This window comes from Salvelinus namaycush, chromosome 4, assembly GCF_016432855.1.
Source record: "Salvelinus namaycush isolate Seneca chromosome 4, SaNama_1.0, whole genome shotgun sequence".
Taxonomy (NCBI): Eukaryota; Metazoa; Chordata; class Actinopteri; order Salmoniformes; family Salmonidae; genus Salvelinus; species Salvelinus namaycush.
Window position 1 is genome coordinate 9,972,569 of NC_052310.1, and position 27,922 is coordinate 10,000,490.

The window sequence follows — 27,922 nt, forward strand, 5'->3', positions numbered from 1 at the left end:
GGACAGCCTCCCCACACAGCTCACATACCAAACCAACTATAGCAGGTTGGGGTATAACAGGCTATGGACAGCCTCCCCACACAGCTCACATACCAAACCAACTATAGCAGGTTGGGGTGTAACAGGCTATGGACAGCCTCCCCACACAGCTAACATACCAAACCAACTATAGCAGGTTGGGGTATAACAGATGATGGAAAGCCTCCCCACACAGCTCACATACCAAACCAACTATAGCAGGTTGGGGTATAACAGGCTATGGACAGCCTCCCCACACAGCTAACATACCAAACCAACTATAGCAGGTTGGGGTATAACAGATGATGGAAAGCCTCCCCACACAGCTAACATACCAAACCAACTATAGCAGGTTGGGGTATAACAGATGATGGACAGCCTCCCCACACAGCTCACATACCAAACCAACTATAGCAGGTTGGGGTATAACAGATGATGGACAGCCTCCCCACACAGCTAACATACCAAACCAACTATAGCAGGTTGGGGTATAACAGATGATGGACAGCCTCCCCACACAGCTAACATACCAAACCAACTATAGCAGGTTGGGGTATAACAGGCTATGGACAGCCTCCCCACACAGCTAACATACCAAACCAACTATAGCAGGTTGGGGTATAACAGATGATGGACAGCCTCCCCACACAGCTAACATACCAAACCAACTATAGCAGGTTGGGGTATAACAGATGATGGACAGCCTCCCCACACAGCTCACATACCAAACCAACTATAGCAGGTTGGGGTATAACAGGCTATGGACAGCCTCCCCACACAGCTCACATACCAAACCAACTATAGCAGGTTGGGGTATAACAGATGATGGACAGCCTCCCCACACAGCTCACATACCAAACCAACTATAGCAGGTTGGGGTATAACAGGCTATGGACAGCCTCCCCACACAGCTCACATACCAAACCAACTATAGCAGGTTGAGGTATAACAGATGATGGAAAGCCTCCCCACACAGCTCACATACCAAACCAACTATAGCAGGTTGGGGTATAACAGATGATGGACAGCCTCCCCACACAGCTAACATACCAAACCAACTATAGCAGGTTGGGGTATAACAGGCTATGGACAGCCTCCCCACACAGCTAACATACCAAACCAACTATAGCAGGTTGGGGTATAACAGGCTATGGACAGCCTCCCCACACAGCTCACATACCAAACCAACTATAGCAGGTTGGGGTATAACAGGCTATGGACAGCCTCCCCACACAGCTCACATACCAGAGCTAGAACACAACTCCAGCTCACAAGTGCAACAGGTACCTTTATACCTATGGCCCCTCCCTATGGACCAAACCATTAACCATGGAGCTCCTTACCCAAATATGGCATATTAAATCATGTAACAGACATCTTCATTTTACCAACATTTGCATATTCCATCTAAATAAAAATCTTAAACATTCCTGGCTTATCCTCAAAGCGGGAATACTTTCCATTAATGAATACACATTTCCTAACAATAGTTCTGCAGGCCAACAGTCAGCAAAATGTATTACTTATGGAGCCGTGCATGGAGCTTCGAGATCCGCAAAATTCAAACACAGGATACATTACAATATGGAAATAAACAAACACCTTTCTCTCTTGACACATAATTAGCCTTGCGCACAGTAAATACTCATGATACTGGTAAAAGAGGGAAAGAACAACAGTATATACATTTAGGAGTAAGGAATTACTAGATTTATGGGGAAACATGAACGTGCTAAACAATTTATAAGGATAATTAAATAATGCATGTTCGTGACAAGAGCTACGAGTCAGCTTGTCACACTCCTACTCTGAAACTTTGATATGTCCATAGATTATATTATTGTTCAACAATATATTGAAAGATTTGCCAAATCATTGTTTTTATATTTTCAATATTCACGTTGAAAATTGTCATTGAAATCAAAATACTACTCATATTACAGAGCAAGAGGTAAAGCTACATATAACACCAATTTTTGCTTTGTAGCATCTACAGATGAAACATTTCTGGAGTCTGAAAGGAGGCTTGGGTAAGGCCAAAATGCCAGTTGTGCAACTGACTAGGTATCCCCTTTCCCGTCTCAAAATGCCACAGATGTTCCAACTTTATTCATTATTGTTGAATTACACTTTAAGTTACAAATGTCAAATACATGTCAACAATCCTTCCTCCAAAGGACCCTCCTATGGGTTATATTTTATGAAAATCACCAAAATCACGGTCCTGTTTTGTTCTAGTTTCACTAGGAATCACCTTATAATGTGAACTTTCGCACCTCTGTTTCAAAGTTTCAGAACTTTTCTTTTGATATGTTCTCTTCCCTCATTTTTTCCAATTTTTTTTGTTCTCTTTCAAGTGTCTTAAAGATAACTGACTTCCTGCTTGTCCTTTTCTTTTCTTCTGTCATTCTGTTCTGCTCTCTGGCTGATGTTACTATATTTGACTCCAGACTGGCAGTATGATGGTAAGGCCATAGATCTTTCTCTCTGTGAACAGACTAGCACTCTAACCTCCAGTTACAGCCTCATTCTGCTCATAAAGAAGCCTCATACAGCCTCATCTTTCATTACCACTCTACACTTTGCCCCCATTCTCCTTCTATCCCCCCATGGCAGTACATCTATCCATCTTAGATTTATATCTCCTAGATCTATACATCCTAGGTGATACATCTTGGATCTATACATCTTGGATCTATACATCTTGGATCTATACATCTTGGATCTATACATCTTGGATCTATATATCTTGGATCTATATATCTTGGATCTATATATCTTGGATCTATACATCTTAGATATATACATCCTAGATGATACATCTTAGATCGATACATCTTAAGATATATACATCCTAGATCTATACATCCTAGATGATACATCTTAGATCGATACATCTTAGATCGATACATCTTGGATCTGCTGTATACATCTTAGATCTATACATCCTAGATCTATACATCTTAGATCTATACATCCTAGATCTATACATCTTAGATCTACTGTATACATCTTAGATCTATACATCTTAGATCTTTAAATCCTAGATCTATACATCTTAGATCTATACATCCTAGATCTATACATCTTAGATCTACTGTATACATCTTAGATCTATACATCTTAGATCTATACATCTTAGATCTATACATCCTATATCTATACATCTTAGATCTATACACCTTAGATCTATACATCCTAGATCTGTACATCCTAGATGATACATCTTGGATCGATACATCTTGGATCGATACATCTTGGATCTATACATCCTCGATCTATTCAGTGTGTTCTGTCCAGTGTTGCTTCTAGACAGAGTATAGCTGTGAACTCTATTGGTGTGTAACAGGAGATTACAGGTTCATGTTTGTTCTTCTTGTGTGTCTGTGAATTCCAGAATGCAAACTCTCCAGAACTGGTCCACCCGCCACCATTGTTGCCATAGATGAAGAGAGCCCCAATGGTATGTATTCTTTCCATGCAGCACTGTTGGAATAATGGACCATGCTGGGAAAATCATAAACTCTGGTTGAGTCAAATGGAGTGAAAAGCACTCCAAGCACAGGCTTCAAGCTTGCAGTTCCAGACACAGAGTATTTGTATTTTCCAATATAATAAAACAAAAAGACTAAAGGATGGTTCACAAAATATTTGTTCAGGAGGAGGATTCCGACCACTTAAACTCCACATTCTCTCTGTCCTAATTGTTTTCCTCGGTTGAGGGCTGAGCCATTACCAGTTTATGGGTGAATTTAAACGGGCCCACCAGGGAGGGAGGCAGCCATACATAGCGTCTTTAATGCTAATGAGTGGAGCTCCTAATGCTGTTGGTTGTTGGGGCCATATTTGTCTCCCTCCCTTGACCTTCCCCGGTGGCTCCGCGCGGGGCCAGCCCTGCCAGCCACATTACTAATGGTGTTCAGCGTGCTGCACAGCTAGGGACTCTCGCTGTAGTAGATCTCTCCGTTCTCCCCCCTCTTCCCATCTTTCCCTTCTTTCTCCACTGAGTCACTATTGGGTGTGGCGGCTGGGCCGGGCCGGGCTTCGTTGCGTTCTGAGCTGTAATTGCGTTTGAACATTAGTGATGCATTTGACAGGTGTTAGCAGAGGTCAGTGGCTGGCTGTTGTTTCCCTATTGACTGCCCAATGAGCATCAGAGGTTTTCCACACTGCTGCTCCTTGGCAACGGATGTCAGCAGGCAGAACCCTGCACCTTCTCACTAGGGCTGTCTACTGCTCCTCGAGGTGGTGCCAGAACCAGGGTCAGAGTTGAGACATTGGATGGAGGGCAGGTATTTGTTTGAATGTCTAATTGGGTTGGAGTATTTTCTCCGAACTGACTGTAACTCTTCTGCAGTTCTTTGGCTTATTGTCTCTGTCACACCTCTCTGGAGTTAATTTGACTTGCAGAATAAAGCTGACCAAAGCTAATATAGTGCTAATTTCTATTTGTAGAGCATGTATTTCTTACAATTTTCATGTCTTTGTGTCCAGTATGAAGGAAGTTCTAGGTAGTTTTGCAAGCCAACGCTAAGCTAGCATGCTAATGGTATCCACTAGTTCATACGACTCTGGGGAAGTAGATAAAGGGCCTCGTTGCCAAAATCCCAAAGTATCCCTTTAATCCAGTATCAATGATTTGAATAATTATTTTAGGGAGAGAGGTTGTGTGCAGGAGTCAGAATGTGTTTGCATTGAGAGTTAAGCAAATTAGAGAAAAGTTCTTAGTTTGACTCTCTCTTTGCCAAGCTCAGTGATGCCTTCAGGATTTAAGGTAATCTGTTCCTCATGTAACAGTAATTTACCTGTGATTTTCACCCCATACAGCGTGAGAGAGACTTTAATTCCTCATTTAATGGATAAAACATGCCTCAGCATCATATGAAATTACTTTTTATGTAGTTTAAGCCGTGCACTATGCTTATCCGAACCAATTGCAGTCGTGAATATATTTTATATCGGCACCACAAAAATGATGATATTTCTCATACAGTGACTGTGCACGGATCCACAGTCAATTTATTTATTCAATATGATGGATTTCATGGGTCCCCATTTTAATTTTAAAGAGTTTGCTTTCTTCTGCAGACATAAAAAACTTGTCTAAGCTTTGGAAAAACAGTTGAGAAATGACAGACCAAAGACCAAGAACTGTGCAGGACACAGATTAACATAGCTATTTAATCATTCTCCTCAAATATGTTCCAAAATTGAATTAAATCCAAATTTTCCAGCTAGAAACAGAGAGGGAGTGTTGTCAAATCAGTATTTTGTGAGATGATTATGGAGAATAGACCTCTCTGCAGACACCATAAAGATGTCACCCCCCAAAATGAAAGCAAATCAGGTCAGCTGTAAATTGTGTACCCATTTCCTGAAAAAAATGTACTTGTCTCAGCAAATTCATGAGTTTTTTTCAGGTGTACTGTACCTCATTCCCTTCCAACAGCTAGAAATAAAAAATGAATAAATGTATAGCCCTGGTGACTTTTTATTATAAAGGGGCAGTTTTATGTGTGATTGCCAAGGAGCTGAAACCTAAAGTATGTGTCATTTGAAGACAGAACCTTAACAGACTTTGAAAATTGCTCTGCATTTCTCTGCACCTTCAACTGGGCTAAAACAGTAGACGCTGTGACATGGGGATCATTGCTAGATTACCTTCTCATTTGAGTTTTGCTCTCGTATGGTCTTTTGCTGTTTAGGCACAGTGGCGAGTGTCAGGTGTGTAGGATGGAATCGGAGGTGTGGGGCTAGTGTGGGTGATGCAGGGGCAGTGGAGGGTCACTCTGGACTGGCCCAGAGATTAGCTGTCAGATTGCTGGGAGGTAGTGAGGTATCCTCTCTCACTCACACATGGGCACAGACAGACAGACAGACAGACAGACAGACAGACAGACAGACAGACAGACAGACAGACAGACAGACAGACAGACAGACAGACAGACAGACAGACAGACAGACAGACAGACAGACAGACAGACAGACAGACAGACAGACAGACAGACAGACAGACAGACAGACAGACAGACAGACAGACAGACAGACAGACAGACAGACAGACAGACAGACAGACAGACAGAGAGAGAGAGAGAGAGAGAGAGAGAGAGAGAGAGAGAGAGAGAGAGAGAGAGAGAGAGAGAGAGAGAGAGAGAGAGAGAGAGAGAGAGAGAGAGAGAGAGAGAGAGAGCTCTGAGCCAGGAGAGAGAAGGTCAGCTGATCAGCAACAGCTGGGACAATTTCAAGGTCCCTTTGAGTGTCCACAATAGCACAGGAGTTAAAGGTGTCGAGAAGGGGGCGGGGCAGGCAACGAGAGGGATAGGAATCATTTTTGACATCATGAGGAAGGATATTGATGTAATAGGACCGTACTGAGTGTGAAAGGAAGCTTCTGAGAGGGACTGAGTCAGAGAGAGGTTGTGTGCAGGAGTCAGAATGTGTTTGCATTGAGAGTAAAGCAAATGAGAGAAAAGCCCTTAGTTTGACTCTCTTCCACCCAAGCTCAGTGATGACTTTTTTATTTAAATTTTTTATTTCAGCTTTATTTAACCTGGTAGGCCAGTTGAGAATAAGTTCTCATTTGCAACTGCGCGACCTGGCCAAGATAAAGCAAAGCAGTGTGACAAAAACAACAACACAGAGTTACACATGGGATAAACAAACGTACAGTCAATAACACAATAGAAACATCAGCGATCGGTAAGCTGCTCTGACAGCTGACGCTTAAAGTTAGTGAGGGAGATATAAGTCTCCAACTTCAGTGATTTTTGCAGTTCGTTGCAGTCATTGTCAGCAGAGCACTGGATGGAAAGGCGGCCAATGGAGGTGTTGGCTTTGGGGATGACCAGTGAAATATCCCTGCTGGAGCGTGTGCTACAGGTGGGTGATGCTATGGTGACCAGTGAGCTGAGATAAGGCGGAGCTTTACCTAGCAAAGACTATAGATGACCTGGAGCCAGTGGGTTCGGTGACAAATATGTAGTGAGGACCAGCCAACGAGAGCATACAGGTTGCAGTGGTGGGTAGTGTATGGGGCTTTGGTGACAAAATGGATGGCACTGTGATAGACTGCATTCAATGTGCTGAGTAGAGTGTTGGAGGCTATTTTGTAAATGACATGGCCGAAGTCAAGAATCGGTAGGATGGTCAGTTTTACGAGGATATGTTTGGCAGCATGAGTGAAGGAGGCTTTGTTGCGAAATAGGAAGCCGATTCTTGATTTAAATTTGGATTGGAGATGCTTAATGTGAGTCTGGAAGGAGAGTTTACAGTCTAGCCAGACACCTAGGTATTTGTAGTCCACATATTATAAGTCAGAACTGTCCAGGATTTAAGGTAATCAGGATTTAAGGTAATCTGTTCCTCATGTAACAGTAATTTACCTGTGATTTTCACCCCATACAGCGTGAGAGAGACTTTAATTCCTCATTTAATGGATAAAACATGCCTCAGCATCATATGAAATTACTTTTTATGTAGTTTAAGCCGTGCACTATGCTTATCCGAACCAATTGCAGTCGTGAATATATTTTATATCGGCACCACAAAAATTATGATATTTCTCATACAGTGACTGTGCACGGATCCACAGTCAATTTATTTATTCAATATGATGGATTTCATGGGTCCCCATTTTAATTTAAAGAGTTTGCTTTCATCTGCAGACATAAAAAACTTGTCTAAGCTTTGGAAAAACAGTTGAGAAATGACAGACCAAAGACCAAGAACCGTGCAGGACACAGATTAACATAGCTATTTAATCATTCTCCTCAAATATGTTCCAAAATTGAATTAAATCCAAATTTTCCAGCTAGAAACAGAGAGGGAGTGTTGTCAAATCAGTATTTTGTGAGATGATTATGGAGAATAGACCTCTCTGCAGACACCATAAAGATATCATCTCCCAAAATGAAAGCAAATCAGGTCAGCTGTAAATTGTGTACACATTTCCTTAAAACTTTGACTTGTCTCAGCAAATTCATGAGTTTTTTCAAATCAAATCAAATCAAATTTATTTGTCACATACACATGTTTAGCAGATGTTATTGTGGGTGTTGTGAAATGCTTGTGTTTCTAGCTTCAACAGTGCAGTAATATCTAACAAGTAATATCTAACAATACACACAATCTAAAATAATGGAATGGAATAAAGAATATATAAATATTTGTACGAGCAATGTCAGAGCGGCATGGACTAATATAAAGTAGAATAGAATACAGTATATACATATGAGATGAGTAATGCAAAATATATAAACATTATTAAAGTGACTAACGTTCACATTATTAAAGTGGCCAGGGATTTCAAGTCTATGTATATAGGGCAGCAGCCTCTATTGGCTATTTAACAGTCTGATGGCCTTGATAGAAGCTGTTTTTCAGTCTCTCGGTCCCAGCTTTGATGCACCTGTACTGACCTCACCTTCTGGATGATAGCGGGATGAACAGGCAGTGGCTTGGGGGGTTGTTGTCCTTGATGATCTTTTTGGCCTTCCTGTGACATCGGGTGTTGTAGGTGTCCTGGAGGGCAGGTTGTTTGCCCCCGGTTATGTGTTGGGCAGACCACACCACCCTCTGGAGAGCCCTGCGGTTGTGGGCGGTGCAGTTGCCGTACCAGGCGGTGATACAGCCCGACAGAATGCTCTCAATTGTGCATCTGTAAAAGTTTGAGAGGGTTTTAGGTGCCAAGTCAAATTTCTTTAGCCTCCTGAGGTTGAAGAGGCGCTGTTGCGCCTTCTTCACCACACTGTCTGTGTGGGTGGACCATTTCAGTTTGTCAGTGATGTGTACGACAAGGAACTTGAAGCTTTCCACCTTCTCCACTGTGCTCCCGTTGATTTGGATAGGGGGGTGCTCCCTCTGCTGTTTCCTGAAGTCCACGATCAGCTCCTTTGTTTTGTTGACATTGGGTGAGAGGTTATTTTCCTGGCACCACACTCCCAGGGCCCTCAGCTCCACCATGTAGGCTGTCTCATCATTGTTGGTAATCAGCCCTACTACTGTTGTGTTGTCTGTAAACTTGATGATTGAGTTGGGGGCGTGCATGGCCACGCAGTCATGGGTGAACAGGGAGTATAGGAGAGGGCTGAGCAACCATCCTTTTGGGGCCCCAGTGTTGAGGATTAGCGAAGTGGAGGTGTTGTTTCCTACCTTCACCACCTGGGGGAGGCCCATCAGGAAGTCCAGGATCCAGTTCCACAGGTCGGGGTTCAGACTCAGGGCCTCGAGCTTAATGATGAGCTTGGAGGGTGCTATGGTGTTGAATGCTGAGCTATAGTCAATGAACTGCATTCTTACATGGGTATGTCCAGATGGGATAGGGCAGTGGGCAGTGTGCAGTGCGATGGCGATTGCATCGTCTGTGGATCTATTGAGGCGTAAGCAAATTGAAGTGCTTCTATGGTGTCAGGTAAGGTAGAGGTGATATGATCCTTGACTAGCCTCTCAAAGAACTTCATAATGACAAAAGTGAGTGCTACAGGGCGATAGTTATTTAGTTCAGTTACCTTTGCTTTCTTGGGTACAGGAACAAGGGTGGACATCTTGCAGCATGTGGGGACAACAGACTGGGATAGGGAGATATTGAATATGTCTGTAAACACTCCAGCTAGCTGGTCTGCGCATGCTCTGAGGACACGGCTAGGGATGACGTCTTGGCTGGCAGCCTTGCGAGGTTTAACACGCTTAAATGTCTTACTCACGTCGGCCATGGCGAAGGAGGGCCTACAGTCCTTGGTAGCGGGCCTCATCGGTGGCACTGTGTTATCCTCAAAGCGGGCGAAGAAGGTGTTTAGCTTGTCCGGGAGCAAGACGTCGGTGTCTGCGCCGTGGCTGGTTTTCCCTTTGTATTCCGTGATTGTCTGCAGACCCTGCCACATACGTCTCCTGTCTGAGCCGTTGAATTGCGACTCCACTTTGTTTCTATACTGACGTTTTGCCTGTTTGATTGCCTTACTAAGGGAATAACTACACTGTTCGTATTCAGCCATATGCCAAGTCATCTTGCCATGGTTAAATAGGATGGTTCGCAGTTTTGAGCGAATGCTGCCATCTATCCACGGTTTCTTGTCAGGGTAGGTATTTTTATTTTAAAAAATTACCCCGTTTTCTCCCCAATTTTGTGGTATCCAATTGGTAGTTCCAGTCTTGTTTTATCGCTGCAACTCCTGTATGGACTCGGGAGAGGCGAAGGTCGAGAGCCATGTGTCCTCCGAAACACAACCCAACCAAGCCGCACTGCTTCTTGACACAATGCCCACTTAACCCGGAAGCCACCAATGTGTCGTAGGAAACACTGTACACCTGGCGACCGTGTCAGCGTGCAATGTGCCCAGACAGCCACAGGAGTCGCTAGTGCGCGATGGGACAAGGACATCCCTGCCGGCCAAAACCTCCCCTAACCCGGACGATGCTGGGCCAATTGTGCGCCGCCCTATGGGTCTCCTGGTCGAGGCCGGCTGCGACAGAGCCTGGAAGGGTAGGTTGTAATAGTCACAGTGGGTATAACATCTTCTATACACTTCCTGATAAACTCAGTCACCGTATTAGTGTGTTCGTCTATGTTGTTCTCGGAGGCTACCCGGGAACATATCCCAGTCCACGTGATCAAATAAATCTTGAAGTGTGGATTATGATTGGTCAGACCAGCGTTGAATAGTTCTTAGCCCGGGTACTTCCTGTTTGAATTTCTGCCTATAGGAAGGAAGGAGAAAAATGAAGTCGTCATCAGATTTGCCGAAGGGTGGGCCTTGTAGGCATCCCGGAAGTTGGAGTAGCAGTGGTCGAGTATTTTAGCTAAGCGAGTACTACAATCAATGTGTTGATTGAACTTCGGTAAGGTTTTTCTCAAATTTGCTTTGTAAAATCCCCAGCTACAATAAATGCGGCCTCAGGATATGTGGTTTCCAGTTTTCATAAAGTCCAGTGAAGTTCTTTGAGGGTTGTCGTGGTATCGGCTTGAGGGAGAATATACACGGCTCTGACTATAACCTAAGAGAATTCTCTTGTGAGGTAATACGGTCTGCATTTGATTGTGATGTATTCTAGGTTGGGTGAATAAAAGGACTTGAGTTCCTGTACGTTATCACAATCACACCATGAGTAGTTAATCATTAAACATACACCCCCGCCCTTCTTCTTTCCAAAGAGATATTTATTCCTGTCTGCGCAATGAACTGAGAACCCAACTGGCTGTCCTGACTCAGACAGTATATCCCAAGAGAGCCATGTTTCCGTGAAACAGAGTATGTTACAATCCCTGATGTCTCTCTGGAAGGAAATACTCGCCCTGAGCACGTCAACTTTATTATCCAGTGACTGAACATTAGCGATTAATATACTTGGAAGTGCTGGGTGGTGTGCTTGCCTCCTGATTCGGACTAAAAGTCCATTCCTAGTACCACTTTTCTGCCAGAGGGGTTTTGGAACAGCCTCTGGAATAAGTTCAATTGCCCTGGGGGGTACGAACAAAGGATCCGATTCGGGAAAGTTGTATTCCTGGTCTAATGCTAGTAATGCTGGTGAGTTACCGCTGCTCTGATATTCAAAAGTTCTTCCCGGCTGTATTTAATAACACAAACAAATTATTGGGCTAATAATGTAAGAAATAACACATAAAAAAACAAAATACTGCAAAGTTTCCTAAGAGCTAGAAGCACAGCAGCGCTATCCGTCTGCGCCGTTTTCATGGATCATTGCTAGATTACGTTCTCATTTGAGTTTTGCTATCCTATGGTCTTTTACTGTTTAGGCACAGTGGCGAGTGTCAGGTGTGGATGATGGAATTGAGGTTTGGGGCTAATGTGGATGATGGAATCTGATGTGTGGGGCTAGTGTGGATGATGGAATCTGAGGTGTGGGGCTAATGTGGATGATGCAGGGCCAGTGGAGGGTCACTCTGGACTGGCCAAGAGATTAGGTGTCAGATTGCTGGGAGGTAGTGAGGTATCCTCACTCACTCATTCACACACACACACACACACACACACACACACACACACACACACACACACACACACACACACACACACACACACACAAACACATGGGCACACACACACACACACACACACACACACACACACACACACACACACACACACACACACAGACACACAGAGAGACAGACACACAGAGAGACAGACAAAGCTCAAAGCTTTGAGTGTCCACAATAGCACAGGAGACAAAGGTGTCAAGAAGGGGGCGGAGCGGGCAACGAGAGGGATAGGAATCATTTGTGGCATCATGAGGAAGAATATTGATCTAATAGGACCGTACTGAGTGTGAAAGGAAGCTTCTGAGAGGGACTGAGTCAGAGAGAGGTTGTGTGCAGGAGTCAGAATGTGTTTGCATTGAGAGTAAAGCAAATGAGAGAAAAGCTCTTAGTTTGACTCTCTCTTTGCCAAGCTCAGTGATGCCTTCAGGATTTAAGGTAATCAGTTCCTCATGTAACAGTAATTTACCTGTGATTTTCACCCCATACAGCGTGAGAGAGACTTTAATTCCTCATTTAATGGATAAAACATGCCTCAGCATCATATGAAATGAAATGAAATCAAAATGTATTTGTCACATGCTCTGAATACAACACGTGTACAGTGAAATGCTTAATTAAAATACCTTAACCAACAATGCAGTTTTAAGAAAAAAAAGTGTATTGGTTAGGATCCCGTTAATCTCCTCCGGCGCCATCAAACTCTTTTTATGTAGTTTAAGCCGTGCACTATACTTATCCGAACCAATTGCTGTCGTGAATATATTTTATATCGGCACCACAAAAATGATGATATTTCTCATACAGTGACTGTGCACGGATCCACAGTCACTTTATTTATTCAATATGATGGATTTCATGGGTCCCCATTTGAATTGTAAAGCGTTTGCTTTCTTCTGCAGACATACAAAACTTGTCTAAGCTTTGGAAAAACAGTTGAAAAATGACAGACCAAAGACCAAGAACCGTGCAGGACACAGATTAACATAGCTATTTAATCATTCTCCTCAAACATGTTCCAAAATTTAATTAAAACGTAATTTTCTAGCTAGAAACAGAGAGGGAGTGTATCAAATCAGTGTTTTGTGAGATGGTTATGGAGAATAGACCTCTCTGCAGACAACATAAAGAAATCAGGTGTGTACTGAGTGCGAAGGGGAGCTTCTGAGAGGGATGGAGTCAGATGAGGCAGAGGATAGGTAGCATGGTAACACATCTTTGTGCTTTTTGAAATATCTATATTTTTGATCAACTTTTATTTGTACAGGGCGTTTCACCATTGAGAGGAGGATCTTATTTGGAGCCCTGTGAACGTCAACAAACAATACATAATATCAATACTGTAAATACAACAAACTGTATCAAAACAAAACTCGCACATAATCGCCTCCCTTAAACTCCATCGAAGCTTTCCAATGGAGACCAGCGAGTCTAATTTCAAGGTAGCCTGAAGGCTATTCCATGTGCTGGCGGCATAAAACCCAAAGCATTTTTCCCCCAGGTCAGAGACCCGCGGGACCTCCAGAAGCAGCCAGTCCAGAGAGCTGGTGTGAAAATGTCTCGATCTTCAGTTAGTATATGAGCTGAAGTAGTGGGGGAGTCTCTGAAGAACTGCTTTTTATGTAATAAGTAGCCAATACTGGGCTCTTCTGGTAGTCCGAGACTCCCAGCCAACAGAACTACACAAAATGCAGTGATGTGTACACAATTTGGCCCCAGTGATAAAACACAGTGCTGAGTGATAGACTGAAACTAAAGGTTTTATTGCAGAGGCTGCTGCATGCATGTAGATTATATTACAATAATTAAGTACTGGGAAAAGTGTTGCTTGAACAATCTTCCTTCTACTTTCCAAAGTGAGGCAGGATTTATTTCTAGAAAAGAAACCTTTTTAATTTTTTTATTAACCCTCCACCCCTTTGTAGGACACATATTTTTTTTTGTTTTTACAGCTATTCTGCTGCATATGCATACATTTTGCATATACATTTTAAATAAATTGTACTTTTATATATAGCAATCAAATAATAATAACACATTACCGAACATAAACTCTTTAATCACATCCCTCAGCCACTCTCAGCCCATCCCATCTATTCATAGAATATGTCCCATGGAATCGGTACATCGGAAATCTCTTCCCATTTATTTTACATTCTTAATTCTCTACTTTTTTGTCCGTTTTTCAATGTGTGTTTTAAGAGAGCTTATTGTCAATCCAAATAGCCAATCATTTATAACGGGGAACTTACTCAATTTGGGCTCCATTCAATGTGCAAATATGCAGGTCCTCAGGGTCAATATAACGAGACCTAGAGAACAACATAAATGTGGTTTTATTAGCATTTAGCACTAGTTGAAGATCAGTAAGCAATTTTTTAATTGAGTCAAAATCATGCCGAGGGTCATGAATGGCCTACTGTACTGAGGGGGCACTGAGGAGTACAGGTGTGTGCACTCCCAATTTGCAGTTCTCCAACATTGTTGTACGTTGGAAAGGTGCAACTTTTCCAATACTCCTCTTTGTATTTTCAGCTTGAAGGAGGACAACATAGTGGAATCATCCTTGGTGACAGTGGGTATGCACAGACCCACCTCCATGCAATAGGACCTGAGCAACAATGGTACAACCAAGCTCATATCCAGAAGTGTAGTGGAGCGCATATTTGGTATATGGAAAAGTGGTTTCCAGTGTCTCAGAAACACATTAGGCTTTCAAACAAGAAAATGCTACATTGTCATAATTGCAACAGCAGTGCTTCACAAAAACCTCGAACAGCATGGCTGCCCAGATCCTGGCATTGAAGATGAGGATGACCCAGATGTTCCTATGGTTGAGGCAGACAATGACAGAAATGGACTAGCCTGCAGAGATGCTTTTACTATGCAGCACTTCTCACAAAAAAAAGATAGCTTCAGTGATTGAAGAAAACAATAGCCATGGATTGGTAACGAAAAGGGTTTTAATTCACAAATGGAAATATCGGGACCCCAAACTGGTGCTTGTTTGTGAAGAACATTGGTACTGTTACTGCTTTTGTCTCCTCCTCCTTCATAGCCAACTCAACATGAATGATTTGCAGCTTCACATCATGATCTTCTTTTAAGTGCATTGGTTTGCGCACGCAAAATTCCATGGTAAGTTTCTCATGCATGCTCAGCCTCTTTGTCTTTGTCCTCCGGCCCGGGTTAGTGACACAATCTTTCTTCCTGTCTGCAGCAGATGTAGCAGGCTGACCTTCCTCCGGTCGTATTCTCTCCAAGCTATGGTGATCATCTCCCTCTAGAAAATGATTACATTGCTGCATTAGATGACAGAATTTCTTCAAGAGATGAGTTCATTACATCATTTGTATAATGGGAGTGCAAGAGATGACTAACAACATTACATATTCCCTGCAATCCGGGGATGGCCCATGATGAATGGATGTGTCCTACCAAATGAGGATTGGAACCATCTCCCATCTGAACTGTCCAAATGGTCATCATCAGGGATACCATCCAGGGGTTGCTGGCTATCACTGATCCCGGTCAACAAGTCCCCCAGTTTATCTGTCTCTAATCTTACTTGGGGTCCGCCACCAGTCGTGAAACACTCCCTACGAGCAACAGCATTTATCTTCTTTCATTTTAATTACTTTTTTTCCCCACAGGACCTTTAGAAATACGAAAATATAGAAATGAGATGAGTAATTATGGATGATAGTGTTTGTGTTACATTTCTGTCACAAATAAATGTAGCCCCCACTGTGTTGTTACACAAGAACAGTACAATTTCAAAGTGACTCTTTGTAAAAGTGGGACAACAGTAAATATAGTATCTTACCTGGAGTTGTTGTAGCTTCCTTTTGTTTACTTTTTCCTTTGAGTTGAATTCATTACAGATGGTTGTCCAGGGCGTTCCTCTTCTTGTTTTCTGTTGATGAATCATGCTGTTTGTTCTCCATAACTGGGTGGTTTGACATAATTCACTTGAAGAGGGTTTTTTCAAAGTCACAGACATTCTTTGAATGTTTTCTTTTACCTCTGTCCATTGTTTGGTTTTGGTGACTTGCTCCAATTCCACACAATGCTTATGTATTAGTGTCCCATCCCTAGTTTTGGAAGCATCCTTTGGTCAGCACTAAGTGCACATCGTTAATCTAATTTACCTTAGTCTGGGACTCCGTAATCTAGAACTAATTAATCGGAAGTTAAGCAACGTCTCAGAAAGCCATTTAAATTTTTTTTTTTTAAGTAGAATTAGCCTAGTCCTGATTTAAATGAAATTCTGTCCGTGAAACCGCTCCATTGTGTCCTGTCCGTTAGATAGTTCTTGAACCAAATAGCATGATGACTGATCTATGCCTATTTCACACAACCTTTGAACAAGTAAGAAATGGTCAACCATATCAAACGCTTTTGACAGGTCAAGAAATAAGGCAACACAATGACTTGATGGTCTAAACCACAGAGCACATCATCTAAGACAAGTGTAGCTGCTGAAACAGTGCTATGTCCCGGTCTAAAACCAGATTTGTGCTCATTAAGAATAAAATGAGATGTGAAAAAAGTTCTAAACTGGGAGTTAGCAAGGGACTCTAAAAATGTGGCAAGGGAAGATAGCTTGGAAATTGGACGATAGTTATCCAAGTCAGAAGGCTCTCCACCGTACATACAGTACACATCATGCTAAGAGATAGGTATTAGGCAGAGAAGATAGCCAGGAATGGGGAAGGAGGAATGGAGGACAACCAACTCTGGTTTGTGAGATGACTTACTGTACATGCCACTGTTCTCTTAACTCATTAAAAACATTTTGTTTTTCACAATGTTTTGCACTTCCTTCGATCGCATGTCCTGGTTAATTCCTGACTTCTTTACTCCACTCTTATTATCCCTATAATCTGGCAACCTGAAAACCCCCAAAATGTATATTGGAAATAGTTGGTTATGCAATACCAGTTATGCCATTTCAGTCAGATTCGAGCAATAAATATATTTACGGTAATACATTACATAACATGAAAAATTACCCTAAAACCCTACATCCCTGTCACCTGCCACTGAGGATAAGCCTCTTTACCCAGGTACGTAGTGTTAATGAGAAGTTCTCTCATTCAGTGATTTGTGTTGTTGCTGCCTGCATCCCCTGTCCTCTGCTCAGCCTGCATGGTGGTGTGCATTAGGACTCAGTGCCAGCCACTGCTCTAAATCATCCTGGACTGGCTGGCCAGCCGGCAGAGTGCTCAGTTCTATGAGACCTGGTCAGAGCCCTTGACTTTGTGTCTTGATTAAACGTCTCCTCTAATGGACCAATATAGTCCCAGGCTCATTGCCTGGTAGTGATCAGGTCCTGCAGGGACTGTACTACTAGTAATAGCAGCAGAGGGTTAACTATTAGGCCATTTTATGAGGACCGTGTCCAATTGTCCTCAGACCAGGGGTCTTGAATGTGAAAAACGGACACTTTAGGCTTCACGCTGGTGGATGCTGCCCCAGAAAACAACTATGTCACCATTAAGAGTCCTGAGTTAGATCATAACCTCATGTACTCTGTCATGTTGGGTTCCATATCCCACAAAGCACCATTCTCTAGAAGCAGCTGGAGCCAAAGAGATGAAGAAGATGAAGAAATCTGTAATGTGTTGTTCACCAGTGGTCACATGTACTCGCTCACTGTCTAATGCTTATACCAGTATATCCTGCAGCAAAACTGAACCGTTCCCCCCATCCTTCTCCCACATCCACCCCTGCTATGCTCATTTGATTTTACTCTGATCATTTTAATCATGGGACTCCTCAGAGTCGCTCACTTGTACAGTAATGTCAGGGAGAAATGGATCATGGCAATTTATTATCGTTGTCATCGGCCCAAAAACATTTCTTTCCTTGGATTAAATGAAAGGCAAATATGTGAAGCGCGTTCTCTCTCTTCTACACTAGATTAGAAGTTGAACAGTCACATGTATATGGTTGCAGGTGTAATTACATGGTACAGTGGAAATCTTCAACGCCGAGCTCCAAAAATGAGAAATAAAAACAATACAAGTAATAACTAAAAATAGAAATCAAATACATATTAACACTGTAACAATGGGGGGAGGAGGACAGGGGGGAGGCCGACTAGTGGTGGCTATTCAGCAGCCTGATGATCTAGGGGTAGAAGCTCTTGGCCAGTCTTCCAGTTTTTGCCATGATGCTCCTGTAATGCCCGCATCTTAGTGATGGAAGCGGGGAGAACAGGCCATGGCTGGGGTCCCTGATGATCTTCTTGGCTTTCCTGGGACGCCTGGTGTTGTAGGTGTCCTGGAGGGCAGGCAGTGTGCACCCACCCTCTGTAGCGCCTTGAGGTCTGCGGCGGTGGAGTTGCCCTGCCAGGCTGTGATGCAGCCCGGTAGTATGCTCTCGATGGTGCTCCTGTAGAACACTGTGAGGGTCCTCGGGGACAGGGCGGATTTCTTCAGCATCCTGAGGTTGAAGAGTCGCTGTCGTGCCTTCTTCACCGCGGTGTCCGTATGGTCAGCTGCTCGGAGATACGCAGAGGAACTTTACGTTTTTGACTATGTTCACAGCAGCCCTGTTGATGAGGATGGATGCATGCCCATGCCCGTGCCCAGTTCCTCCTGAAGTCCACAAGTAGCTCCTTTGTTTTTCTGACATTGAGGGAGATGTTGTCTACCTCCTCCCTGTAGGACGTCTCGTCGTTATTGGTAATCAGGACTTCTACTGTCGTGTCGTCATCGAACGTGGGTATACAGGGAGTACAGGAGGGGACTGTCGACGCACCCTTGTTGGGCCCCCGTGTTGAGAGTCCGTGTCGAGGAGGTAATGTTGCCTACTTTCACCACTTGGGGAACAGCCTGACAGGAAGTCCAGGACCCAGTTGCATAGGGAGGAGTTCAGACTCAGGGCCGTGAGCTTTGTGGTGAGCTAAGTGTGCACTATGGTATTGAAGGCCGAGCTGTAGTCGATGAACAACATCCTCACATACTGTATGCATTCCTTTTGTCCATTTGTACATGAAAAATGTACCCATGTAGAAATATAATATAGAAATATACTTTGTCAGGAGCAGTGCTCATTTCGGGTGCCGGTACTGTTTATATTTGGGTGCAGGAGCGCCACACTACTGTTGAGCTAATATTCTGTAAGAGGAACAGGAGCTCAAGCAGTAGAACATTTGAGGTGTCGGTACTCTGCTCCGGTGAGCTCCTGCCCAAGTCAAGCACTGGTCAGGAGAAAATTCACAAAATAGCTGCTCACTCCTAAAGGCTTTTCTTTCAAACTGTACAACCTTTTTTAATGTGTGTGATAAAAGCCTCGGAGACCTTGAGAAACGAATGTAAATGCTTACATTCCATGCCAAGGTCTCTGGTATTTATAAAATAAACGAATGTACTGTGTGCACTTTATAGCTCAAGAGAGAATGAATGTATTCAATAATCAACAGGGTTTTCAATAGTGTCTGTCTGGTATGCTTGAGATAGACACTGGGTGAAATAAAATTGTTTACATCGCTCCACAATATGCCCAACACCAGTACGCCTACTAACAAAATATCACTGCCTTTGAGAGTACTCTACCTGGGTAATTCCACAAGAGATAATGGACTAAGATCAGCATGTCTCGCTGCCTGTCCTATTGTAAATGCTTGCTCTGCATGGGGTGAATGGGAACAATGATTCATGAGTAAACAGAGCTGACCCAGCAGCTTTCTCCTCGTATCCAGGAGGCTGGAGCCCAGTATGATCCGACAGGGAGCCAAGCCTCCACTGTCTACCCATCACCAGTCACAGGTACTCTGCCAGCTTGCAGGACCATGCCAGGATGCCATCCCATGTGCCAGCTGCTGAGGGACCTGCATGACTCCGCTCGCTGCTGGTCAAATGTCAGCCCACAGCTGCCGGGAAACAGAGAGGGAAGTGCTGTCTGTGTCTGTACTGTAACTCAAACAGCACCAGCCACTAATGTGTTCTTTTAACCATCAGTGTAGAATAACAACCATCTGGCTGCTGTACGCAAACACAACTGGAGTAGAGCAGGGGATGAGGTAAGATTAGAGTCATAAGTGACAAATGAATAATGTGTAGATGGTATAACACGTGTAACGAATGGAGATGCTCAGCGACAAATGACTGAGCTTCCGGAAAGCCTGCCTATTCTTCCAATAGATGAATTGATCAGACGAGAGTGACATGTTGTCCGTCTAACACCTGAATCACTGTTGTGAATTACAGGTTTTTCTGCCTTTTCTGTCCAGCACCTGAAGAAGTGAAATTATCTTTCATCAAATGTTTAAATGATACACAAGGAAGAAGTCCCTTAGCACATTAGAGAAAAGATGCAGCCAGTGAACCAAGTCTCACTGCAATTCCTCATAGACATGTGGAATGTTCACTTATGTGCAGTCATCTCTCTTGTTTGTTTAGTGAGTGTAAAAAGAAACCTAGCAACCTTTTCAACTCGGCTCTCTCTCGTTTTCCCTGTAGATATTGGCTTTGTTCCATGTATTGTTCCCAGAGTGCTCTCTGGTAAACTGTTGCTATTGTCTGTGTATATATAGGTGGAGAAGTACATTGGACGTCGTTGCCTTGACAGCAACATAGAGCAACATTACAAGGCACAAGCAAAAGGGTGGTGAGCGAAACCCTAAGAGACACTTCCCAACCAAAGGGTGTGTGTGTGCGTGCGTGTGTGTGTGTGCGTGTGTGTCTGCGTAGTCATCTGTTGATTGAACATGCAGATCTCCTTTGCGGATGTGTGTTTTTAATCAGTGCACTTCTGAGTACAGGGACCCTGATTTTCCAATCAGGCAGAAGAAGCATTGTAGTTGGGAATTCAGCTACGAACAAACTGCAGTAAACAGAAGAAACAGCCGTGTGGAATGTAAATTAAATCATTACTGAAGGTGACAGGGTTTTGTAACATGAACACATAACATACACATACTGCTGCTTATTCAAATTGTACATAGCCAAGCATTCTAATCAGCTGTCAGAAACATGCTTCAAACACTGTAAACTGCTTCAAGCACAAGATGAGGCTTTCACATTTCCATATGCTGTCAACATACAGCAACAGTAAGCCTGAGGTTAGTTTACTCAGCCAGTGTTGCTAGAGACTGGAGCCAGCCTGAGGTTAGTTTACTCAGCCAGTGTTGCTCGAGACTGGAGCCAGCCTGAGGTTAGTTTACTCAGCCAGTGTTGCTCGAGACTGGAGCCAGCCTGAGGTTAGTTTACACAGCCAGTGTTGCTAGAGACTGGAGCCAGCCTGAGGTTAGTTTACTCAGCCAGTGTTGCTCGAGACTGGAGCCAGCCTGAGGTTAGTTTACTCAGCCAGTGTTGCTCGAGACTGGAGCCAGCCTGAGGCTAGGTTACACAGCCAGTGTTGCTAGAGACTGGAGCCAGCCTGAGGCTAGGTTACTCAGCCAGTGTTGCTCGAGACTGGAGCCAGCCTGAGGCTAGGTTACTCAGCCAGTGTTGCTCGAGACTGGAGCCAGCCTAAGGTTAGGTTACTCAGCCAGTGTTGCTAGAGACTGGAGCCAGCCTGTTCCCCAGCCTCTGGCCTGGCCTGTCTGCCCTTCTCTTTCCCAGCCTCTGGCCTGGCCTGTCTGCCCTTCTCTTATCCAGCCTCTGGCCTGGCCTATCTGCCCTTCTCTTCCCCAGCCTCTGGCTTGGCCTGTCTGCCCTTCTCTTCCCCAGCCTCTGGCCTGGCCTGTCTGCCCTTCTCTTTCCCAGCCTCTGGCCTGGCCTGTCTGCCCTTCTCTTATCCAGCCTCTGGCCTGGCCTGTCTGCCCTTCTCTTCCCCAGCCTCTGGCCTGTCTGCCCTTCTCTGGCCTGGCCTGTCTGCCCTTCTCTTTCCCAGCCTCTGGCCTGGCCTGTCTGCCCTTCTCTTCTCCAGCCTCTGGCCTGGCCTGTCTGCCCTTCTCTTCCCCAGCCTCTGGCCTGGCCTGTCTGCCCTTCTCTTTCCCAGCCTCTGGCCTGGCCTGTCTGCCCTTCTCTTATCCAGCCTCTGGCCTGGCCTGTCTGCCCTTCTCTTCCCCAGCCTCTGGCCTGTCTGCCCTTCTCTGGCCTGGCCTGTCTGCCCTTCTCTTTCCCAGCCTCTGGCCTGGCCTGTCTGCCCTTCTCTTCTCCAGCCTCTGGCCTGGCCTGTCTGCCCTTCTCTTCCCCAGCCTCTGGCCTGGCCTGTCTGCCCTTCTCTTCTCCAGCCTCTGGCCTGGCCTGTCTGCCCTTCTCTTCCCCAGCCTCTGGCCTGTCTGCCCTTCTCTTCCCCAGCCTCTGGCCTGGCCTGTCTGCCCTTCTCTTCTCCAGCCTCTGGCCTGGCCTGTCTGCCCTTCTCTTCCCCAGCCTCTGGCCTGTCTGCCCTTCTCTTCCCTAGCCTCTTGCCTGCCCTCATACACTCTAAAAAATGTTCTCTGGGAAGGGTGATGGTTCTATGTTGAACCATAATGCCTCAGATAACCCTTTGAGTTCGTCAATGGTTCTTTACAGTTCACAAAATGTATTTTTGCTCTTTTAGTGATAATTAAAATGTAGGGGAGGTGGCTCATTATAATATTTTGGGCCATGGCTTGCTCACAGATCTTTTTGTGCAATCGTGAGTGAGCGTGTCATTCCAGTTTATCTCGTGTTATTATTACATGTTATATATGAATATGGCTAGTGATAGTGTCTTGTGAAAGACTCATGTATGGCTTGTGTAATTTGAGAACAGTTGACTAAATCAGTCGGTGGTTCTCAATTTTCTCCTCAGGAACCCCCAGCTGTTCCAGAGGTAGCTCACTTGATTCAACTTGTCAATTAACACAATAATAACACCTATGGAATTTAAACAATATAATATGGCTGACAACAATTAAAAACCATGTATGGTTTTACAAACTGACCTTCAAAGAACCTTTGAGATTGGTTCTGTAAAGAACCTTGATCACCTGACAACAATGAGACAGCCTATAGGGCGGAGGTCAGAGACCTGGCCGGGTGGTGCCAGGACAACAATCTCACCCTCAACGTGATCAAGACAAAAGAGATGATTGTGGACGACAGGAAAAGGAGAACCGAGCACGCCCCCATTCTCATCGACAGGGCTGGAGTGGAGCAGGTTGTGAGCTTCAAGTTCCTTGGCGTCCGCATCACCAACAAACAAAACATGGTCCAAGCACACCAAGACAGTCGTGAAGAGGGCACAACCAAACCTATTCCCCCTCAGGAAACTAAAAAGATTTGGCATGGGTCCTCAGATCCTCAAAAGGTTCTACAGCCGCACCATCGAGAGCATCCTGACGGGTTGCATCACTGCCTGGTATGGCAACTGCTAGGCCTCCGACCGCAAGGCACTACAGAGGGTAGTGCGTATGGCCCAGTACATCACTGGGGCCAAGCTTCCTGCCATCCAGGACCTCTATACCATGTGGTGTCAGAGGAAGGTCCTAGTCATAGACTGCTCTCTCTGCTACCGCACGGCAAGCAGTACCGGAGCGCCAAGTCTAGGTCCAAGAGGCTTCTAAACAGCTTTTACGCCCAAGCCATAAGACTCATGAACATCTACTCAAATGGCTACCCAGACTTTTTGCATTGCCCCCCCCCCCCCCCCCCCTATTTTACGCTGCTGCTACTCTCTGTTTTTATCTATGCATAGTCACTTTAATAACTCTACCTACATGTACATAATACCTCAATTACCTCGACTAACCGGTGCCCCTGCACATTGACTCTGTACCGGTGCCCCCTGTATATAGCCTAGGTATTGTTATTTTACAGCTGCTCTTTAATTATTTGTTACTTTTATTTGTTACTTTTTTAGGTATTTTTCTTAACTGCATTGTTGGTTAAGGGCTTGTAATTAACCATTTCACTGTAAGGTCTACATCTGTTGTATTCGGCATATGGGACAAATAACATTTGATTTGGTTTGAAGGCCTGATTCACGCAGTCTCCTCAGAACAGTTGATGTTGAGATGTGTCTGTTACTTGAACTCTGTGAAGCATTTATTTGGGCTGCAATCTGAGGTGCAATTAACTTGAATGAACTTATGCTCTGCAGCAGAGGTGACTCTGGGTCTTCCTTTCCTGTGGCGGTCCTCATGAGAGCCAGTTTCATCATAGCGCTTGATGGTTTTTGCGACTGCATTTGAAGAAACGTTCAAAGTTCTTGACATTTTCCGTATTGACTGACCTTCATGTCTTAAAGTAATGATGAACTGTCGTTTCTCTTTGCCTATTTGAGCTGTTCTTGCCATAGTATGGACTTGGTCTTTTACCAAATAGGGCTATCATCTGTATACCACCCCTACCTTGTCACAGCACAAATGATTGCCTCAAATGCATTAAGAAGGAATTCAATTCCACAAATGAACTTTTAGGAAGGCACACCTGTTAATTGAAATGCATTCCAGGTGACTACTTCATGAAGAATCTCAAATATAACATATATTTTGATTTGTTTAACACTTTTTTTGGTTACTATATGATTCCATGTGTGTTATTTCATAGTTTTGATGTCTTCACTAGTATTCTACAATGTAGAAAATAGTAAAAAATAAAGAAAAACCCTTGAATGAGTAGGTGTGTTCAAACTTTTGACTGGTACTGTATAAACATTGCATTTGGAAAGTATTCATACTCCTTGACTTTTTCCGCATTTGTTACGTTACAGCCTTCTTCACCAAGGATCTCTCTGTACTTTTCTTCGTTCATCTTTCCCTCAATCCTGACTAGTCTCCCAGTCCCTGCCGCTGAAAAACAACCCCACAGCATGATGCTGCCACTACCATGCTTCACCGTTGGGATGGTCCCAGGTTTCCTCCAGTTGTGACAATTGGCATTCAGGCCAAAGAGTTCAATCTTGGTTTCATCAGACCAGAGAATCTTGTTTCTCATGGTCTGAGAGTCTTTTTGGTGCCTTTTGGCAAACTCCAAGGGGGCTGTCATGTGCCTTTTACTGAGGAGTGGCTTCCGTCTAGTCACTCTACCATAAAGGCCTGATTTGTGGAGTGCTGCAGAGATGGTTGTCCTTGTGGAAGGTTCTCCCATCTCCACAGAGGAACTCTGAAGCTCGGTCAGAGTGCCCATTGGGTTCTTGGTCATCTCCCTGACCAAGGCCCTTCTCTCCCAATTGCTCAGTTTGGCCAGGCTGCCAGCTCTAGAAAGAGTAATGGTGGTTCCAACGTTCTACCATTTAAGAATGATGGAGGCCACTGTGTTCTTGGGGACCTTCAATGCTGCAGAAATGTTTTGGTACCCTTCCCCAGGTCTGTGCCTCGACACAATCCTGTCTTGGCGCTCTACGGACAATTCCTTCGACCTCATGGCTTGGTTTTTGCTCTGACATGCACTGTCAAATGTGGGACCTTATATGGACAGGCGTGTGCCTTTCCAAATCATGTCCAATCAATTGAATTTACCACAGGTGGACTCCAATCAAGTTGTAGAAACATCTCAATATGATCAATGGAAACAGGATGCACCTGAGCTCAATTTCGAGTCTCATGGCAAAGGGTCCGAATACTTATGTAAATAAGGTGTTTTTTTTGTGTGTTTTTTTTTTTTACATTTGCAAAAATGTATAAAAAACTGTTTTTGCTTTGTCATTATGGGCTATTGTGTGTAGAATGATGAGGGAAAACATGTATTTAATACATTTTAGAAGAAGGCTGTTACATAACAAAATGTGGAAAAAGTCAAGGGGTCTGAATACTTTCCCGAATGCACTGTATATCATTTTATTTAATGGTTCTTTATCGTATGCACTGTATATAACTTTATTTAATGGTTCTTTATCGTATGCACTGTATATAACCTTATTTAATGGTTCTTTATAGAACCTTAGGAAAGGGTTCTATATAGCACCAAAAAGGGTTCCGCTATGGTTACAAGCCAAAGAACACCCATCTGGTACTATTTAGAACCATTATTTGTAGTGTGTACTGGACCTAGGCTAGGCGTGGGTTTGAAGTTTGACAGCCACTCTAACTGCACAACAATTGATGTCAGAAATGTGTGTCCAGAGGGTAGTACTGTGTAATTAGCGGAGGCTGAACTGGCCAGTGCTTGCCGTAATTGGAATGAACGTACATGGACGGTAGTACCTTCAGGCTCAGGCACCATCAAAGCTTGATATCTGGCAGGTTGTTAGTCCCTGTCTGGACTGCAGCATCAGAGTGTGTGGAAAGCAGGCATGCTTCAGAGAAGATGGTCAAGATGTCAAATGTAATTTTAGCTTGGTCGGCTTCCTGGTTTTCATGAACGTCAATAGCTGACAATTTTCAGAGGTTATGCATCATTCAAATGCTGCTGGAATCAACTAATTGGTCTCCTCTGATTTGAAAACATTTCAGTCTAGCAGTTGTTGAAGTTTTTTTCCATAGGAACTTTTAATTCTCAGAAAATAAGTCATATGAGTCAGAAGCTTTTGTTGTTCTGGGCTTATTTTTCTCTCTACTTGTGCTTTTCTGAAAGAAAGTAACAATATCTCATAAAAGAGCACTCGAGAAGAGTGAGTTTAACACCACAAGGGAACGTTTACTGCCCAGAGAACCTGCTTATAGGAGGTAGTTTTATCACATCTCTGTCAATCAACTCCTCACTGCATTTCTAAGGAACTTCTTTTCTTTTCTCATAAGGAACACTTTTGGTTGAGAATATGCAAATCCAAGGCCGAGTGGAAGACCCAGGCAGAACCATCTCTCTCTCCCTCCGAGACAACTACAACCACTGGGTAATACTGGACCCGGTCAGACAAAGGCTGTACCTCAACAGCACCGGCAGGGCCCTTGACCGAGATGTAAGTCCTCTGACACTCACTATGACTATCCATATGTTTGTCTGTGGAGAATAGAACTCAAAAGGGTTTGTGGTTTGGGTTCCTCTAAAGAAAAAACTGTTCACTGCAGGTTAGCTATACATGTACATTCCCTTAAAATACATCCTGAGGTAAAGTAAGCTCCACAGGATAATGTAGCTTCTTTCTGTTCAGTGTTTTTCTTTTGCATTCTCCTATTGGACATGTATACATTCATAGTGTACTGTACATGTCCACTTTGTACACAGTACAGTGGATAAAAGCTTCTGCTAAATGGTATATGTTATGTACCGGTGTTAGAGTAGTTTATGATAATCACAGAGATTAAAAGGTAGAATCTGAGCCATACCTTCCGCTAGATGTTGTACACATCCATCTCAGTCCTGTACTTCAGTGTGAACCAGTTTAAAAGGAGACACATGGTCATAGAATTAGGAAAAAGAACTCGCAAATGACTCTGTCCCCTCCTGTCCTCGGTTTGTACTGAAAAGATACCTATTTAGTCTCCCTAGGCAGATGTTTGCCTCCCACATTAGCGTTGTTCCCCTAGGTCTGGGATTTCCGAGACTAAAACTTCTTCCTTCCTTTTAGCCCCCGTCCTACATCCATTCCATTGTTGTCCAGGTTCAGTGCACCAATGAGCTGGTCGGGACCGTCATTTTACACGAGGTGCGCATCGTGGTGAGGGATCGCAATGACAACGCACCCCGATTCCAGCAGCCTCGCTACTATGTCGCCATAAATGAGGTGAGCACTAGCGGTTCTGGGGGGGGCAGGGGGACCCAGTGCCCCTGTGACAACAATTTTGGACCCCCTTGTGGCCCCCCTAAATGTGGAGTATGAAATAATTTTTACACAACTCATTTTTGCTATCGTTCTTTTTTTACATCCGTTATTAGACAGAAAATGCAAAGAAATTGTTGAATGATTATGAACATGGTCTTTTGCCTGCTAATGCCTGCAATGCAGTGAAGAAAACGATATGACAACAATAACGTCTAATGTAACTGGCCCCTCTAACAGTACAACTGGCCCCTCTGACAGTACAACTGGCCCCTCTGACAGTACAACTGGCCCCTCTAACAGTACAACTGGCCCCTCTAACAGTACAACTGGCCCCTCTAACAGTAC

The 27,922-nt window shown here is 44.0% G+C and overlaps 1 protein-coding gene across 1 annotated transcript in view; it reads left to right on the forward strand.

The window, feature by feature from the left end:
* Positions 1–2,446: 2,446 nt before the first annotated feature.
* LOC120045354 (protocadherin-15-like) overlaps positions 2,447–27,922 on the forward strand; it is a 224,467-nt gene continuing 198,991 nt past the window's right edge. The window contains 4 exon segments of the mRNA XM_038990233.1: positions 2,447–2,483; positions 3,416–3,481; positions 26,613–26,773; positions 27,383–27,538. Of these exon segments, the coding sequence (XP_038846161.1) occupies positions 2,447–2,483; positions 3,416–3,481; positions 26,613–26,773; positions 27,383–27,538 (420 nt within the window).